Source organism: Artibeus jamaicensis, unplaced genomic scaffold (genome assembly GCF_021234435.1).
Source record: "Artibeus jamaicensis isolate MK-2021 breed Jamaican fruit bat unplaced genomic scaffold, CSHL_Jam_final contig_76, whole genome shotgun sequence".
Classification (NCBI taxonomy): Eukaryota; Metazoa; Chordata; class Mammalia; order Chiroptera; family Phyllostomidae; genus Artibeus; species Artibeus jamaicensis.
In genome coordinates, this window is record NW_026521954.1 from 25,093,222 (window position 1) to 25,111,859 (window position 18,638).

At 56.9% G+C, this 18,638-nt stretch overlaps 2 protein-coding genes across 2 annotated transcripts; both read left to right on the forward strand.

The window, feature by feature from the left end:
* Window positions 1-203: 203 nt before the first annotated feature.
* Window positions 204-2,470, forward strand: S100P (S100 calcium binding protein P). The gene is made up of 2 exons (XM_037126999.2): window positions 204-394; window positions 2,197-2,470. The coding sequence occupies exons 1-2, from the start codon at window positions 257-259 to the stop codon at window positions 2,344-2,346; spliced, it is 288 nt and encodes a 95-aa protein (XP_036982894.2). The 5' UTR covers window positions 204-256; the 3' UTR covers window positions 2,347-2,470.
* Window positions 2,471-8,272: 5,802 nt separating this feature from the next.
* Window positions 8,273-9,603, forward strand: BLOC1S4 (biogenesis of lysosomal organelles complex 1 subunit 4). Its single transcript, XM_037126993.2, has one exon. The coding sequence runs from the start codon at window positions 8,318-8,320 to the stop codon at window positions 8,972-8,974; it is 657 nt and encodes a 218-aa protein (XP_036982888.2). The 5' UTR covers window positions 8,273-8,317; the 3' UTR covers window positions 8,975-9,603.
* The last annotated feature ends 9,035 nt before the right edge of the window (window positions 9,604-18,638 follow it).

The window sequence follows — 18,638 nt, forward strand, 5'->3', positions numbered from 1 at the left end:
GTGAAGCGGGGGTGGGGGGCCGTACCTGGGCCTGGCCGGGGTCCCAGGTCAGGGCACCAGGAAGTTAGTTCGGAGGATGCATTTCTCTGGCACTGAGTAATGCGGCCCCGGGAGAGGCGGGGGGGGGGGGGGGGAGGGCGGGCTCGCCCGGCTCCGCTTGTCCCACCCTCTGTGTCAACAGGAAGCTGGGCTTTATAAAGGGCCCAGAGGACTCCCCTCGGCCATTTCCTCAGCCACACCAGCCGCAGCCAGCACCATGTCGAGACTGGAGACCGCCATGGCCTTGATCATCGAGGTCTTCTCCCAGTACGCGGGCGCAGACGGCAACGCGCGGAGTCTGAGCAAGGGGGAGATGAAAGTGCTCCTGGAGAAGGAGCTGCCCGGCTTCCTGCAGGCGAGTCGCGGGCCTCGGGGCAGAGTGCGGGGCTCCACCTCAGGGAGGGGCCTGCTGGCGGGTCGAGGGAGACAGGGAGAGGCTGGGAGAAGGGGCAGTAACTATCAAGACCCAGCTGCTCCAGCCACTGAGGGATGCTGAGAGCCGGACCTGCTGCCCCAGGGCCAGGGGACTGGAGCTTCTGAGCAGGAAGGGGACAGGCCAGGGCAACCCTTGCAAGAGCTGGGGCACCAACTGACTGTGACCAGCATCCTTCCTCTTCTGGGGCCCCATGGCCCGGCCCGGGATGGGACCTGAATGGGGGGGGGGGCAGGGGCACAGGGGTCAAATCCAGGGCCATCTCTGAGGGGGGGTGCTGGTCCCTCAGAACTGTCCCTCTCCAAGGCTTCTGGCCACAAACATCCCGGTCCACTGGCTGCTTGCTCGCCTCCCTCCCCCCATTCCCAGGTCCCTGGGAGCCTGGTGTCAGCGACACTGACAGCAATACAACGGGGAGGTGTCCCATCCTGGCACCTGTCCGTCCAGAGCCCACCTTCTGGGGGCCTGGCAGGGGGGCCTCCCCGGGGGGTTTAAACTGGGGGTCTGCCTTCCTCTGCCTGCCCCCCCCTCCTTTATTCGCCTCCCCCTCTGCCTCTCCCGGGCTCTACCTCCGTGCCCCCAGGGGCGTGTGCAGATCCTGGAATGTGGAGCCTGGAATGTCACTTAAAGACACCCAGCGCTTCAGCACATTGTGTTTCTCTCCCTCCACATGCGAATGCAACAAAGAGACGTTTTTAAAACTAAAGTTCACCTGCCTTTCTCTATAATCGACGTGTCTGGTAGGAAACGTAGAAATACAAAAATGTGGAGGAAGAAAGTCCTTATACACGCAGCCGCTTTCCACGTGAAAGTTGATGTGAACGAATTTCTAATTTATGCGCAGTTTCACTTCTTTTTGAACTTAATGTCCATGCTCACTGCACGCCCCGCCCGCGCAGGGGGTCCCGGGAGCACAGTTGGAGAACCGGCAGCCAAGCCGGGACTCGCAAGCTTGGGGGCTACCGCAGAAGCCCGGGGCAGCCCGGTGGCGGCCGGCGGCTGGGACGCACTCAGCAGCGCCCGCTGTGGCATTTCCCCAATGCGCAGTCGGAGCTCCATAAACAAACCCTGAGTGGCTGTCGGGCCGGCTCCCCTTTAAAAGCGCCCAGCGTCCGGCCCTGCGGCCGCACCGCAAAGTGTCGCTCTAGGTTTTGCTGGTGCAGGGCTGGGTCGTCCGCGCCCCCTGCTGTTGCTGCTCGGATCTGCACCGTGACGGTGCTTGCTTCCTCAGTGACGCTGGTGACCCAGCACTGTCACGGAGCGGGTTCTCGGAGACCCCCACCCCACCCCACCCTCTGAAAGAGGGCCTGGGGCCTTAGGGCCCAAGCCGCGGAGGGCAGGAGCCCTGTCTGAACCCCAGATTCTCTTCTCCCCAGTGTCTCAGGCAGGTCCAATTGGTGGCCTCTCTTATGCCTTGACCCGGTCCTGAGCCACACCTGCCAGGGTGACGCCCACAGAGCCACCTGAACCCTGCGAGCGAACTGGGCTAGAGCGCGTTTTCTGGCACCCTCCAGGTGGAGCGCGTTGTGCAACCCAAAGACAATCCCCTCAAACGCGTCAGGGCAGATCCCCGCCTCCCAGAGCCCCCGTCTCCTTCCAGGGGCCACGTGTCTGCTGCGCGCAGTGTGCGGGACCACGGACTGGGTTTCCCTTCCTCTGCCCCGAGGCGGCCAGGGTGCCCCGCAGCACCCTCATCGCTGACCCTGACCCCCTGTCTCCTCTAGAGCGGAAGGGACAAGGAGGCCGTGGACAAACTGCTCAAGGACCTGGACGCCAACGGAGACGCCACGGTGGACTTCAACGAGTTCATAGTGTTTGTGGCTGCCATCACGTCTGCCTGTCACTCGTACTTCCAGCAGAAAGGACTCAGCTAAGGCCCTGCAGACCCAGATTCTTGAAGGGGGGCCCAGGGAGCAGGCCCCTGGCTTCCAGAAAGCTCTGGGCAGCAATTATTTCTCTGGGATGAGCCAGCTGATTAATAAAATGCTTGTGAAATGACCCTGGTCTCAGAAGCTGATTATTTCTCCAAAGCCTTCCTATCACGGTCACCTAAGAACTCGCTAACTTGTCACCACTTCATGCTTGTCACCTGACCAGTGGAGACGTGGAGAAGGAAGGGCAGAGGTGAGCTGGGAATCCGTTCTCAGCAATTTGCCAAGCGCCCACCCCCTGCCAGCCCAAAGGAGGAGGCACGTCCCTGCTTACGTTTATTCAGTGCAGTGACGGCCACCCATGACTGGACCCCAGGGAGGACAGCGGGACATGTGTCCATTCAGTCAGGCCTGTGGTCATTCATCAAACCCTGACCCCTCCACCTTCCATCCCCATGTTTTTTCAGGGAACACCTCTTTTTGGTACAATACTATTTTTTCTCTTGGCTAAGAAGACAATAAAACAGTAATAGAGGAGAAATGAATTAAAAGTGAGGGTTAGAATCACTGCCTGTGAGAGACTGGTCACGTCTCCAATGTTCCCCGTTCACGAATCTGTTTTTAGAAAATAACCAAGGTTAGGCGTTAGGTCAGGAACTTGACCTGCTGTAGGTGGCTGGAGCTATTTTCACCAGAGCAGAACTGGGCATCACTGAGAGACCCTGAACTTGGCAGTGGACACACTGATACTGAGTCTTTGGTTTGTCCCTTGCAGGGAAAGGGGTGACCCGTGTTTTTGTACATGGGAGGGTTGCATTAAATTAGACAAGAGCGGATACACATTTAAGTAAAGGGAAGAACCAAGTGAATGTGCCTTGGGGGAGCTGGAAGTGTGGACCAGAGTGGGAGTCACTTTTTCTTTTTTCTTGCTCCTTCACAAGTGAGTCGCTGCCCTGTGCATGACAGACCACGAGCCAGGAGCAGAGCCTACGGAAGCTGCTGCTGACGCCAGAGCCCCCGCTCCCCGGCCTTTGGCTCGCCGGCTCAGGCTCAATCCACTGAGCTACACCAGCCAGGGCTTTCCCCGGCCTTCTCATAGCCAGGGGACAGGCACCGGACCTGGGACCCCCAGACTTGGGGCAGGACAATTTATATCAAGAGCGGGGACCTGGAGAAACTCGTGGGTTTGGCAGCAAAGCTATAGAAGTTTCCAGCTACAGAGTCCTGCCCCTGGCTCTCCAGGTCTCAGCAGAGCAGGGCCAAGTCTCTTCTGAATCATCACCACCTGGGACGGGAGGAGTCCAGTTCTTTCCAGCTAGGAGCTCAGACTGCTGGAGCCGGGGAGTGGCCACCTGCCACTCCCTTCCAGTGTCCCTGGGCTTCTGGGACAGGTCCTTACAAGTCCCAGCCTCACCTCAGGAAAACAATAGGGCCCACCGCCATCAGTCTGCCCGATTTCACCCCACAGGACGGCCTCCATCAGAGTGCCGGGCTTTGAAGCAGATCCCCTTCTGGCACATGCAGCCTCCACAGCCATATGGAGGCGGGGAATTCTCTTCACCTCACACGGCTCCTCCCTGGCCTCCAGCTGGTTGGGAGAAGAGGTTCCCACCCCCCCCAAAGAACAGCCTCCCTCGGTCCTCTGTCACCCATCTCTGCGCGGGTCCCCTGAGCAGGAAGCAGAGTGCCCGCTCCCCCGCCCACCTGGGGTGAAGTCCACAGTCACCTCTCCGGAGTTCACAACTTCCCAGGACGCCACCTGGTGTCCAGGTCCTGGTAAAGCGATCCCTGTCCAACTAGCATCTTTTAATGATTGCGTGTAACTTGCTAGAATGAGGGCACACTCATTTGCTCATGATTAAAGACATAGTTCTTACTTTTTGTTTATTTAAAAGGATGCTACAGTTAATATTTTCATGCATGTACCTTTAATGTAAGCTCAGATAATCTCCCCAAAATGAATTCCATTTTGAACCAAGGATAATTAGGTCAAAGGAGAAATGTTTATTGTGGTAAAAATATACAACATAAAATGCACTGTCTTAAGCATTTCTACATGTCCAGTTCAGTGTGTTAATATACTCACCTGGCTGTGCAGCCGGCCTCCAAAACCTCTCACCTTGCAAAACCGAAACTGCGTCCCCCTTGACCAGCCCCCAGGAGCCCCCGGCAAGCAGAGCTCTCTCCTCCATGATTCAGCTCCTCTCGGGAACTCACATCTGCAGAATCCCACAGTGTGCATCTTATTGTGACTGGCCCACCTCACTCACCATGCTGCCCTCCGGGCTCATCCACGTCGGAGCAGGAGTCAAGGTCGCCCTCTTTCCCAAGGCTGACCCACAGCCCTTTGTACAGGTGCGTTGCATTTGGCTTACCCATTAATCCATTGGTGGACACCTGGGTTGCTTCCAGACGTCTTTTATTTCTTTACTTTTAAAGATGTTATGTATTTATTTTTAGAGAGAAGGGAAGGGAAGGAGAAAGAGAGTGAGAGAAACATCAATGTGTGGTTGCCTCGCCGGCACCCTCTGCTGGGAACTGGCCTGCAACCCAGGCATGTGCCCTGACTGGGAATCAAACCGAGACCCTTCAGTTCCCAGGCCGGTGTTCAATCCACTGAGCCACCCCAGCCTGGGTCAGACTTTAAACTAATATATATATTTGATCCAGGAGAAGTGTCTCTGCAGCACCGTGCTTGGTAATGGCACTTTTCTCCAGCAGAAGCAGCCAGGGAGGGCTCCCCGGCCCTCAGGCTGTCACTACCGCCCCCTGCTGATGACTTGCAGAATTGGCCCTTGGACAAGTTGTGTTCCCAAGTGAGGACCGGTCATGCTCACCTTCTCCAGGTTGAATGCCCACGTGCTGGTAGGTGCTGAGACTGCTGCCGCCTGGCTAACTAACCCTTGTCAGAGCACAGCAGGTCTTGGGCCCCGTCAGCTAGGCCTAGCCCGAACTCGGGGTGTTCTCCAGGCCTATCCCACAGGTCCCCTCCATCTGGTGGGGTGGGCCTAGAGGGCTGCCCTCCGCCACAGCTCACCACAGGGTCCACCTTCCCTGCTCCGCGACAACCCTGTGCCACCTGCACACCCTGGGCCTGCCCCTGGCCGCAGGGCCCACTGCTGGCACGGCCTGCCCTCCACCCGCGAGGCTGCTTGCCCCTCGTGAAAACGGCACCCACTTCTCCCGCACGCTGTCTTCCCACATCCCACGACATGCTTCCTCCCACAGGGCTCCTGGGCAGCTCTAGACGACTCTCCCTCCCTTTGTGGCAGGCCCTGAAGCACCAGTTGTTTGGCTACACCACCCTCCCTCCCTTCTCATTCTTATCATGCATGGCCTTTGGAACCCCCTTCCTCCCCAGTCCTGGGGGCTCACGGGTGACCTTCTCCACACCATAGACTCCCACCCAGCGCCCACTGCTTGTCTCCCGTGAGCTGTTCTGCAAGCTTGGCCACCCTGGGACTCGACACTTTGAAGGTTACAGGCTGATCTTTTTTTTAGTTCTTTCCACTCGAGTTCATCTCTGTTTGTTTCCTCACCGCCAGGTTGAGTCATGTGTCCTTGGTGAGCATGCCACCGGAGCGAAGAATGTTCTCCCTGCATCTTATCAGGTGGCACACGGTTTCCGCCTGCCCAGCGGCTGACTGGCCACTCTGATCACTAGATTAAGACGGCATTTGAAAAAACGGCCAGGTCCAGAGCTGGGCATGTAACATCTTGTTGTATCGAAACATCTTGTTCTGACAGAGAGTGAGAACTGTTTGAAGAATGACCAGTGCACAGGGACAGCACACAGAAGCCTCTGTGAATAGGCTCCCGTCGGCCCAGTCCAACGCTGCTTCTCCACTATCCAGCCCTTCTTTCCACCTTTGTAACCAGCAAGTATTTTGTAGTGAGGTGCTTTAAAACTGTGCAAATATTCTGTTCCTTAAGCATTTAACTTATTCATGTATTTATATTTATATGAACTCAGTCTCCCCATTATTCAATGGATTGTAATTGTTACTACCATTATTCTGATCATTAAATTGTCCCTGATCCGCCAGTGGGCGCCCATTTAGACTGGCCTCGGGGTCCCTCTGACAGGTCCCCAGTGCTTTTGGAACATGGCCTTGTTTTCTGCCGTAGAGATGTTACCAGAAAGGAGACCTGGCCGTGGGTGGGTCTGCCTAGGGCCGGTTGGTAGTGTGTGGGTTGTCGACTTCGCATGGGGAGGGTGTCACTGCAGGAGTCCAGGTGGCTGAGGGTGCGGTTATTAAAGCTGGAACAGGAAGACGAGGAAGGGCATAGCACAGAAGCAGCAACAGGGGGGCTTAGATATGAGCCTTGGGGGGCTGCTGTAGCTCCCTGGGAAGTGAGAGAAAAGAGGGGCTTTGGGAGACAGATTCAGGGGGTCTGCCCAGGACCGCTGCCCACTGCTGCCCCAGTTACAAGGCTCATGGGGTCCCCTAGAGTTTAGGAGGTGCACGTGTGAGGAGCAGGGAGAAAGAGGAGGAAGGAAAGGCAGAGGAATGCTCCAGGGCCGGGGAGAGGGACCGCCTGGTGGGTCCTTCGTCATAAAAGCTTTAAGGGTGGGGGTCTCGGGGAGGCGCTCAGTAGCACATGCATCAGCCTCCCAGGTGTGTCCTCTCATCGTTCCGCAGTCGGCTGGCGCCAGGGCGGGGGTCATTACTCACTGCAGCTGGTCCCAAGGTTAGCGAGCAGTCATTTGCCCAGTTCATGCCTCAGGCCTAGATGTTATCTGCAGGGAAGAAAGCCCACAGAAAAGCAGGAAGAAATATATTGGACAACTGAAGGACTGTGCGGTCAAAACCTTTGGTTTTTCTGGCAGTGCCCTGGCTTTGATCTTTGCTGTGAAACCATTTCTTAATTTTACCCCTGTTATTTTATCCATCTGAAGAGGCTCAAAACTTTCGAAGTCATCAAGCATATCTTCAGTTAGTCTCTCCGCAGCCTGCTGAGAAACTGAGTACGTAGCAAGAAAAAGCTAGGGGCAGAAAGGAGCATTTCCTGCTCCTGCCCGCGTTCCTCATCTTGCTCAGGACAGAGGTGTCAACATGAGAGATGGCCAAATCTGTAAGAAATTTTATGAGTTTATTTGAGCCAAACTGATGACAATTGCAGGGAAGCAAAACCTCAACGGCTCGAGAAAATGTCCCAGAAAAGGCAGTTATGCACCTTATTTTTCTACGTTACAATCAAAAGAGGAGGCAGAAGGGGGATCACGGGAAACCCACTGGTGGTAGATTAGGGATGTGGGAGGAAGCAAAGCAGGGAAAACCACGGGACTGGGGGGAAGGGTGAAATGATAGGCACCTGCTTCCTTTACACAGGCAGGTAGGCACAGGACAGTTAACAGTCAGCAATGAACCCGGTTAACAGTGACAGTGAGGGGGTCTGTGGCAGTGGGTATGGCGTGCACCCCCGGAATTTGGAATAAAGTGAAGTTACCTGACCTTCCAAAGGTGTGTTATCACAGATGCAAAACGACAGTAGACAGGCTCACGATTGACTCTGTCACGGAATTTTCCAGCCCAGGACAACGACTGCCCGCCATAACCTGCTTTTGGTTATTTAGTATTAATTTCAGACCATCCTGTGTGGTTACTTTAGGTCTCAGAGTGTGTAAGGCTGTCACGCAGGCCTCCCCTGGGCGTATTAGGTTTCATGTGTGGCCCCTTGTCATCCACAGGGGGTGCATGGCTGTATGAGATACAAACAGTAACCAACGCGTTCCGTTAGGATGTCCGCACTCCCTGTACTTGCAGTACGCCTTCATTTTTAAACAGGGATCTGACAGAAGGGCAGGCGCACAGAGATCTCAGCGCGCACGCGCGTGGGTGGGCGCGCGGAGGCCAATAGCAGGGGCGTAGGGGTGCGAGCGCGAGCACAAAGGCCGGAAGCAGGGGTGTGCTGCTGTGCGTGCACGCACACAGAGGCCGGAAGCAGTCTGGGAGCCCGGAAGTCGCTGGCTATGGAGGGTCGCTCCGTGGACTGCGGGCCCTCTCAAGAGGGATCGGGGGCGGAGGAGGCCGAGCCCCAGGGCGCCGGCTGGAGCGGGGACAGCGGTAATGTGTCCCAGAGCCAGAGCAGCGCCTCGGGGCCGTGGGAGGAGGAGGGCTCGGAGTTGGGCGCGCCGAGCCGCGATCTGCCGCTGCTGCGCCGCGCTGCCGCCGGCTACGCCGCCTGCCTGCTGCCCACCGCCGGAGCACGGCCGGAGGTGGAGGCCCTGGACGCGAGTTTGGAGGAGCTGCTCACCAGGGTGGACGAGTTCGTGGGCATGCTGGACATGCTGCGCGGCGACTCCTCCCACGTCGTCAGCGAGGGCGTGCCTCGCATTTACGCTAAGGCCACCGAGATGCGGCGGGTGTACGGCAAGATCGACAGACTCGAAGCCTTTGTAGGCATGGTCGGCGCCAGTGTGGCCAGAATGGAAGAGCAGGTCGCCAGGGCGGAGGCCGAGCTGGGGTCTTTCCCCAGTACATTCCGGAAACTCCTGCACACGATTCCCGTGCCCTCCATCTTCAACAAGGCGCCCCCTAGCGGGCCCCGGCAGACCCGCTACGAGCCCCCCGTCCTGTTTCGGACCGAGGACCACTTTCCCTGTTGCAGCGAAAGACCTCTGATCTGAGTCGGCCGGACCACATTTCGAGAAGACGCTGCCTTCTCAGATTACCTCGAGTGTTACTCGATTGAAAATCCTGTTAGACATATGCCGGAGTGCGGAATTTTAAAGTTGATTGTTTGCGCACAGTTTCTCACTGTCTTCGTTATTTCACGTTGAATGTATGCTTTCTAAATGTCTTCCAATTCTCACCTGAAAGTTGCTTGGTGGGAGCGATAGAGCAGGCAGAGTGGATGAATTTATGCGTTGTGGCAAAACTGTTATTTTTATGGATTTTACGGCTCAACAAACAGTATTACTTTTAAAAGATTTATATATTTATATATTCTCTGGAAAACTACTGAGCCATTAAAGCTTTGTTATAATTCGATCCTAATAGTGATTCAGTTTTCTACAGCTTATTCTTGTGGTAGGTTGTAAATTACTTAACATCCTATTAAACTTGCCACATGGATTGTAAACCTAAGGAAATTACACAATTTCTGAGAAAACTTATTGAATTATTCCAGCTAATTCCGAAGTTGTAATTGAAAATATGACCTCACAATCTTAACTTGTTCATAGCAAACATGTCTATATAAGGTTGCCAAGGTTTGGTTTATAATTCAAATATTAATAAAAATTTTTAAATTTTATTGGGAGAGATTTTCTTCTGTGAAAAGGACTTTAGAACTTTCATTTTCTGTTGGTTTGAAAGCATACGTGTTGCTTTTAGGATTTTAGGAGCAAGTAAAGAAAACAGCTTGGGAGCCCGTCCTTTCCAAGGCTAGTATGAAAAACCAGCCATAGCTGCTCTTTCCCAGCATGCTATGTTTCTTCCCCTCGAAGGGAACAGTCAAATCATGTGTTTGGATGACTGGTCTTAGCATTTTGTTCTCTCACCCTGACAACATAGAACCTTAAAGATTCATAGTAGATACAACAGACCGTGATCTTTACCCTAATCTGTTTTATGAGGCGGTTCTCCTAGACAGGGCACCTTCAGTGAGCGTGCAGCTTAGGTTGCTTCTGCGTCACCTATCCGAGATCTTGGAGGTCGGTGGAGGAGGCGTAACTCTCCCTTCCCTGTGCGCACTGGGAAGTCTGACAGCCTAACCTCAGCTGGACCTTCTGTGTCTGTGCCCTTTCGCAGTTACACTCTCTGTCCAGGTGGTTCTCTGATTTCAAATCAGAGAACTGAGTTCAGAAGCTGAAAGAACAATTAAGTTGCATTTAGTATTGGGCAACTACTGGGTACGGCTGTAATTAATTAGTGTATCCTTACAACATAGTCACTGAATATGAAAGTGGCTTCCTTCCACAACATCTATGTTGCTAAAATGGTTTGTAAACTTGTGGTTGATGTTAAACAGCAGGTAGTAATTAGGACAAATTATGAAAAAGTAATTTAAAAGCTGAGATTTAATATCTGCAAAATAGACACCCTAAATCCCAGAAAGCATAAGTAACAAGTGTGCTGTAAAGTAAAACTTTAATTAGGAATACATAATGCTTAGATATATTACCTACAACAAAGATCGGGTTGAGGAAATTAAAAGTATAGTAGTAACCGGTAGAAAAATGAACTAACAAGGAAAGTGAACTCACAGTGAAAATGGGGACAGACCCAGGTGGAAAGAGAGTGACAGCTGGGGACCGGGAAGGGCGGGGCAGGGAATGAACAAAAGGAAAAAGGACTCCTGGATTGGACAGTAGTGTGGTGATTGCTAGGGGAGGGGGGTATAAGGGGACTAAATGGTGATGGAAAAAATACAATAAAGGTTTTTTAAAAAAGGAATGAAATTCAACTTAGCAGCTTTTTACGCTAACCATATGCTATTTTCTGGCAATACTTTAAGTTCTGGTTTAGATGATAACTGATATGATTATATAAGTGCAGCCGACCTCAGAGCCTTGGGTCAACCAGTGCTGTTCATGTGGTTTCTAAGTGGAGATTAGTGCAGGACTGTGGTTGGAATGGGGATTTGAAGCTGGTCTGCACAGCACAGAACAGATTAAATAAAGGTCATCGGTCTCCAGTGGGGGTTGGGGGAGCCACCCCCCCCACGCCCCCCCATTCTCTCTGGCACTGCCACCTTCAGACCTCCTGGCTCCCTCCTCCCTCGCCCCCGACCAACTGCAGAGTTAAGAGGGCGCATCTGGACTTGGAAAACCGGCCCTTCCACCTCTTCCCAAATCAGTTAACCAGGGGGAGCTGGGGTGGGGGTTAGCTGTCTTCTTGGGGGACCCTGCAGAGCGTCTTACCTGCTGGAGTCTGGAGCTCCTTCATGGTACAGAGGATTAAACAGACGGGCTGGGATAGAGCTTGAGAGGAGCAGCCCCCAGTCACGCAGGACACAGTTAATGTGTTTGCTCCCATGCTCAAGAGCACAGTAAGCACCTGGAGGTGTCAGGAGTCCCCGGGACATCCCCCCCACCACCCCCCCCCCCCCGTCCCAGGCAGCCCCGCGCGTCCAGGAGTCGGGTTACACACACACGTGGAATTGGGGTTCATGATCTAGAGAGCACCTCGGGCTTCTCTGCCCCACACCAGAACTTGCAGAGATGTGAATGCCGGGTTGTGTGTGAGGAGGTGGGGCCTGGAGTCAGCCCAGTGCGAACTGCTGACTAGGATGGGGGCTGGGGGCCAGCAGAGGGCCAGGCAGTAAGTGGGATTGCAGGCCGGGAGGTCTCCCAGCCACCCTGGGGCCCTGTGCTTGTCACACAGCAGCCACAGAAAAGATTCCATGAACAAGCCTGCGGGCAGCGTGTGGGTACAGCTCGGCTTACTGACAGGGGCATTTCTTGAAACACAAGAGATACTGAGAGGAAAAAACTAGCAGCGGCCAGGAATTGAAAGCTTTAAACCACCTTGGCTAAACAGCTTTCAGGGGGCAGCAGGGGGATGGGAAGTCGGAGTCGGGGGGACGGTTCTGTGGCTGACAATGAACAGAGGAAGGCGGACTTAGGGCAGCAGGCAGAGCCCAGGTCCCCAGCGCCCCTAGGACTTGAGACGCAGTCACGAGCAGGTGAGCCTAGGCCGGGGTCCCATGTGCCCCGTCACCCTCACTTTATCTTTACCAGAAACTTTGCCACATGGACTCTCTTGCGGGAGTAACTTCTAAGGACGTTGGCTCAGATTGATCTGCTGTTAATGGTGAGAACCCACATCCACTCCTCAGGAGGAAGGTCGGCGCCACCCACGACCCCGCAGAGGCACCTCCTGCTCCGTCGGTCCCCCCCCCCACCTCGCCTGGTGGTTTCTGTCCCCTGTCCAGGCCACAGGCTGCACAGCAGCCAACTGGGTCTCCAAAGCCCATGAAGCAGATATAATGGCTTCGCCTAAAACCTCCTTATTATGTTAGAATAAAATCTAAGTCTTAGTGAGCACACAAACGGGGCCACATAGCAAACTCAACAAGTTCGGGGAAGGGCCGCCTGGCGGGTGACCTTACAAACTCGAAGACTGCAAGTGAACACGTAGATGGTCTGAAATGAAAACTTTGTAAGTAAAAGCCAGTCATAGTGCGTAGTCACATCCTAGGCCCGAGTGTTCCCTGGCAAAGATCAACCTTGACCTTAACTCAGCCGTCCTTACCAGATCCTGGGGTGGGGAGAAGGGAACAGGGATTCTCCGTGGCCCCTTCCTATGGGAGCGTGCAAGTCCGAGTGGCTGCAGGAACAGCCCTGCCCAGCAGGGGGCGCTGGCGGAGCGGGAAAGTCCTGGAAGCAGCTGGCGCAGCCCGACCTTCAGGACCTAAAGCAACGACAGCAGCCCGCGGTCAGGGCCCTGGGCTCTGCCCACGCCGAAGGCTCACGGTGTGGGGAGCAGGAGGCTGCTCTCCGTGTGGGGCGTGGGGGCCCGGGGAGCGCCCAATCTGGCGGGACGGCGGGTGAGCGCCACGTCCCTCTCCCGTTCTGCTGTCCCCGCGACTCCTCTCTCCGCAAGGAGCAAGTTCCCTGATTCATTTGCTGGTTGTTCTGTCTCCCGAGCAGGGCAAGGAGCATGGCCTCTGTTCTGCGTGCCCCCCATCCGTGTCACCTGGGACAGTGTCTGGCACAGAGCAGGCCCTCCAGACACACCTGGTGAGGGAGTGAAAGGGGCCCTGAGAACGGGGAGAATGGGGGTGGGGTGGGGGGAGGCGGCGTCTCCTCAGGGGCTCCTTGGACGGCAGTTCAGCTCCTTGTCGGAGCAGAGCCAGAAAACCCACTCCAGTTGTTCTCAGAGGAGAAAGGCCGACTTCCCCGCCCCTACTCCCCCGCCCCCCCAAATATCTGTCACAACTTCTGGGCTGAGGAGATAGATGCTTCCCGGCAGACTTTCCTCTGTTCCCAGTGACACTGCGAGTTGACATGAGAGCCGGTGGACCGAGCTGCTACGGGGTTAGTGACCAGCTGCGGGAGGGACTGGTGAGTGCCGGGTGCCAGCCGGCCTGTTCCGGGAGGCTGCTTGGGAAGGCTTTTCAGTTGGAAACGTAAGTGCTCTTTTTTTTTACTGTTTTTGAAAAATTTAATCATCGTTTTAACTTTTTAAGGTTTGTGGTAAAATATGCAAATGTACCACCTTGACCGTTTTTTCAGCGTCCAGTTCAGTGCCGTTTGGTCCGTGCCCAGGGTGGCACAACGAGCTCCGCCCTCTGTCTCTGGCACTCCTCTCGTCTTGCAAAGCTGACACTCTGTCACCCACACACCCATTACACAATCCCCACCCCCAGCCCCCGCCATTCCACTCTCTGTCTCCCTGAGTCGACTCCTCTGGGGACCGCGCACGAACGCAGGCACACAGTGTCGGTCCTTGCGCGATCCCCTTACTTCACTCAGCAGGATGTCCTCAGGGCCGTCCATGCGGAGCCTGTGTCAGAACGTCCCTTATTTTTGTGGCTGAATCATGTTCCTCTGTATGGATGGTTCACACTCCGTCTATCCTCTCCCCCCACCCCAGGAGGAGGAGGATGTCCCTGGGGGCTGGACGCAAGCTTCCCGTGCCCCTGGTTCCATTTCCCAGTCAGTGGGGCTTCTGTGTTACAGCCCCCGTCCCCAGCAACTCTTCTCTCTGCTGGCCTTGGCCGGTGGGCACGTGGTCAGTGGTCCCTGCAGCAGGTGCCGTGGTCCCCCCCAGCTTCCATGCAGGCGGGCAGCAAGGTCGGAGTAGGAGTGCCCTGCCCACAGTGACAAGCCCCGGGCCTGCTGCAGCACAGAGGAAAGGACGCTGAGAGCACAGGACATGGTTCCGTGTTGCTCCTCGGGCAGCAGCTCGCCTTCAGGGAGCGCTTGTTACCTGTGGGCACAGGCGAGCCCATCCTGGGGACAGTGGGTGCCACTGAATGGCTTCCCCAGTGGGTCAGCGTAGTCTCACCCCGTAGACACCCACAGCCATTCAGCAGGCAGCAGGTCCAGCCTGCCCCGTGTTGTCCCCTAGTGACCGCAGGGATTTCTAAGGGCGTCACTAATGGGGGTGGGGGTCACCAGGATGACAGTGTGATGACGCACTGTGCAGGGATCACTCATTGCGCCCGACTCTGCCAAGGTTCTAGAGTTTATCCGGGAGCTCCCCCCGACCCCAGTCCCACCCGGCGGGGTCAGATTCTGCGTCAACGCAGGTACTCAGGCCTTGCGAGACTCTTGGACATGCCACCTCTGGCCACTAGGGGGCAGCACAGCACAGCTGGTCCGCGTCCTCAGAGCTGAAGGCCTGGGGCAGGTTATTGCAAACCGCAGTCTCAGGTTTCTCATCTGGAGGCTGTGCCCCGACTCCCGGAGCTCAAGCCCGACAGAAATCTCCCGGGTACCGCTGGGGTACTGCCGGCCCTGCGCTGGGCTCCGGAGATGTGGTGTGCGGTGGACTGCGTCTTCCGAAATGCTGTGGTCCTGTGGGCTCTCCTCACACTGTGACCTGGCTGCTCTCCCACCAAGCAGTGGGGGTAACTGTGTCCCTATCCTTGGAGCTCCCAGCCACCTGCCTCCAGCTTTGGGGACGCTGGCTGCCTGCTGTGAGGAAGCCCAAACCAGCCACATGGGGAGGAGCCAAGGCCCCAGTGGACGGACAGCCAGCAGACTGCCCAACGTGGACAAACCTCCCCGTGATTTGGGCTCAGGCCACAGACGCCATGGGGCAGAGACGAGTCCGAATTCCTGACCCACAGCATCTGTGAGCTTAACAAATGGCTATTGCAGGCCACAAAGTCTTGGGGTGCTTAGCTCCGAGGTCAGAGTCAGGGGGCGCCCCTTTGACAGGGGACAGCTCAGAAGTGGGACAGATGAGTAAGTCACCAGCCTCCACTGGGGCGAGCGCCAGGCAGGGGGACTGCACGGGCTGGACCTGTTGGACAGGGAGAGGCACTGGCCCCAGCCTGGCAGGGCAGCGTCCGCCCGCCAGGAGCCTTGGAGCAGGGGCGGGGAGCCTGCAGGTGGAGTCAGCTGGAGGGTTGTCGCCTCTGTGTAGCCCTGGAGCACGGGCTCGGAGGCCTGACCCCACCCATGGGCTTGGAGAGATTTATCAGAGTGCCAAATGCAAAGTCATGAGGCAGGAAGTGAGGGCAAGGAGGGGGCAGGTCCTGCGGCCTTGGAGTCCGTCCCCACTGCGGTCTGAACAAGGGCGATGGCCAGCAGACTTGACTGGGAGGGTCTTGCTCTGAGGCTGGTGCACAGCGGCACGTCCCGCCCACGAACGCTGGACTCCCCTTCGCAGGCAGCTGGGTCTGCTGTGAGGCCCGGAGGTTCAGCAGGCCTGGCCCCTCGACCCAGCCTCCCCCTCTCCCTCACTCTGGGGTGCTGCTCTTTTCCCTGTCCATCGGCCTTCCAGGGACCGACCAGCTCCCTTGGGGCCCTGTCCCCATGGAGGAAACTCCCGGCCTGGAGAGCAGACGCTTTGCTCTGGCCTCTGGCAGGGAGAGCTTTGGGGGATTCCCCCCAGTAGCCGTACATGAGTCCACCCTGCGTGTGCTGAGCAAGTCAGGTTTCTGAATGTGCCCTGGAAGGACCAGGCTACCCCCACGACACAGTCACACACGTGTGGTGCACACACACGCACACAGCACGGTGGTGAAATACACAGGCACCGGGCTCGGGAAGGCCTGGGCTCCGCCGCTGCCCCCCTGTTTACCAGCCGTGGACCTGGCCCAAGTGTGACGCCCCCTGGCCCTCACGTTCCCCACCTGCGGGATGGGGTTGCTAAGGGCTCCCGCGTCTCGGGAGCACTGCAGAGCCCAGGTGGCACTGTGGCGCTATTCGCCAGCCACCACCACCTTTCCTCTGGGAATTTAATTGTTTTTCTGTCTTTGGGGAGAGGGCAGGAGGGAAGGCAGGCGTGTGCGTGTCTGCATGTGCATTTGCCTGGGGAAGACAAGGGTCTGGGGCCCGTGCACGCAGGGCCACTGCATCTGCCTGCCTTGTGGCTCTGCACCCAGCCCCCACCCCGCCCTAGGCCTCGGGAAGGTCGCAGATGGATGGCCCGGTGTGGCCTCCTCTTAATAAAGACCTGTTTCTTCCTGGCCACACTCATGGCCTGGCCACCAGCTGCTCCGTGAGCTCCTCTGAACGCCCAGCCGGCCCGCCCTGGACACACTCGGGCCTTCTGTTTGCCCCCACTCCTGTGGGCCGCTCACAATGCAGCCCTGTTCTCCCCACCACCCAGCCGCCGGCTCCGCAGGAGGAGCCCGTGCCAGCCTCGGGGACACGGGAGGCTGCTTTCACTGGTTTCCAGGAAGCCGACGCGCTGTGTGTGGCCCAGGACGGGCACCCCTTCGTTGGCAGCCCTTTCAGATTAGGGAGTGATTTGTTAAGGGCTGAACACCTCCCTGGAGAGCAGGCTTCCCCGAGCCTCCGGCTCGCCAGCCCGCCCTGGTGCAGGGCCGCATGTGAGCTGCCCCCGCGGCTTTGGTGGGGCCGCCGCCCCCTCTCCAAGCCTGAGATTCAGCGAAGGACACCCCTTTGTACCAGGATCTGCCACCCTGGGCCACTCTGTCTCTCGTCCCTGTTCAATTTCGCCATGTTTAGCGTTTGTCTGGTCTCTCCAGAGGGTAAGCTTCACAGATCGGAGAGCTGTCTGTCTTACCGAGGTCCATCCCCCAGAGCCCAGCTCGGTGCCCCGCCCCCAGAGGGTCACACTGAGACCAGTGAGAGGAAGGAGTGAACAGAACAGCCGCCCCGTGAAGGACTCAGGCTAGACTTGGCGAGGCCACGTTCGTGGACCAAGTACCGAATTACAGTGAGTGGGGGCACAGGTGGGAATCCCTGTCTAACCTCTTAAACCACCTGAACCTCCCCACTCACCGCTCAGCCCTTCCAGGGCCGTGGGGGCCTGTCTCACCGCCCCCCTCCCCCAGCGCCTAGAACCCTCGGGCAGCCTGGGGCTGGGGGCCGGGCAACATCCATTCCACGAATGTTGGTTGAATGAGGAAGCCCTTCACTCGACCTCTGGTCAGTTTGGGGTCACCCTGGCTTTGTCCTATCTCAGACCTGGGTCACACTGTTCCCCAGGCCTGGCGTTCTGCCACACCCCCCTCCCACCATGAACATCCTCCTCCTCCGTCAGGTCTCAGCTGGAGCCGCCCCTTCCCAGGGTGGGCTGCCCAGGCCACTGCTCTTGGATACCCCCTGCTGCTCCCCGCCCAGCCCCCAGAGCTCCTCCCTAGACCTCCGGAAGGCCAGGTTCACTCACCTATCTCCACTACAAGGGAAGCAGGACCTGTCCTGCCCACCCCAGTGTCCCTGCTTCTCAGCACCGTGCCAGGCTCACAGTCCTCCGGGCTCAGTGGACACTTCTAGTGTACCAACAACCCCAGGCCGCCGACTCGGTGTCCACCTCACCGTGCAGGGCCTAAACATGACACGCGGTGTGCCCAAGGCCACAGCGTCTGAGAGGCAGGCCTCCTGTCCTCCTGTTTACTCGACAGGTTTTAATCCAGATGGAGCTGAAGCCACTGTGGGAAGGAGATGAGCAGTGAAAGAGGCAGGTGTTGCCATGGAGGGGGACAGGAGCAGGGGTGTGGGGGAGCTGGGCTGTCCTCTCCTTGGGAAGAGGTGGTCAGGGAAGGCTCCCTGGGGGAGGTGAGGCAATCCCCGGATGGAGTCCCAAGAAAGGAGATGCCATTTAGCAGGGGCGGGGACTGTGCAAGCAGCTGCGCAGAGGGACACGGAGCTGGCCTGGAGCTCGGCTGGGTCGGCGCCGGGAGGAGGCCGGGGTTTGCAGTGCACACACTGAGGTCAGCGCGGGAGGTCCAGGGGAGCCAATGCATGTCAGCACAGGGGGACGTGGCCCGGGACAGAGCCACGCCTGGGGAAGGAATGAGCTCTCTGTCTGGGGGGCATGTAAGTTAGATCAGGAGCTGGACGAGGGGTTAGCTCAGCAGGCAAGCTGCCAACCCCCCCTAACCCAGAGAATCAGAGGTCTGTGATTGACAAGCATCCACGACGGGAAGAGGAGGTATTTATCAGACACTATCAACATATTAATATAAGTATGCACAAAGGTGACCATCACAGATTTTCGTGATGGGTAACACCATCTCATAAATGTCACTTTTTCAGAGTTCTCTGCATGCAGCCGACATGCTCACTGCCAATTGTTGGTGAGAGAGGAAAGCTGGAAAGAAACTGAAAGTTCGCTGATATGTGGGTCCTGTGCCTCCCCTCCAGATGGAGCTCCAAGAGGGCGGGCCCTTGTCTGCTGATTCGCTCCTCTATCCGTCAG

What these genes read in the sequence shown, in the direction of transcription:
- S100P (XM_037126999.2), top strand. Translation starts at nt 257, where the DNA reads ATGTCGAGACTGGAGACCGCCATGGCCTTGATCATCGAGGTCTTCTCC. An exon ending in AGCTGCCCGGCTTCCTGCAG is followed by an intron (nt 395 to 2,196) that starts GCGAGTCGCGGG and finishes TGTCTCCTCTAG; the next exon opens with AGCGGAAGGGACAAGGAGGC.
- BLOC1S4 (XM_037126993.2), top strand. Translation starts at nt 8,318, where the DNA reads ATGGAGGGTCGCTCCGTGGACTGCGGGCCCTCTCAAGAGGGATCGGGG.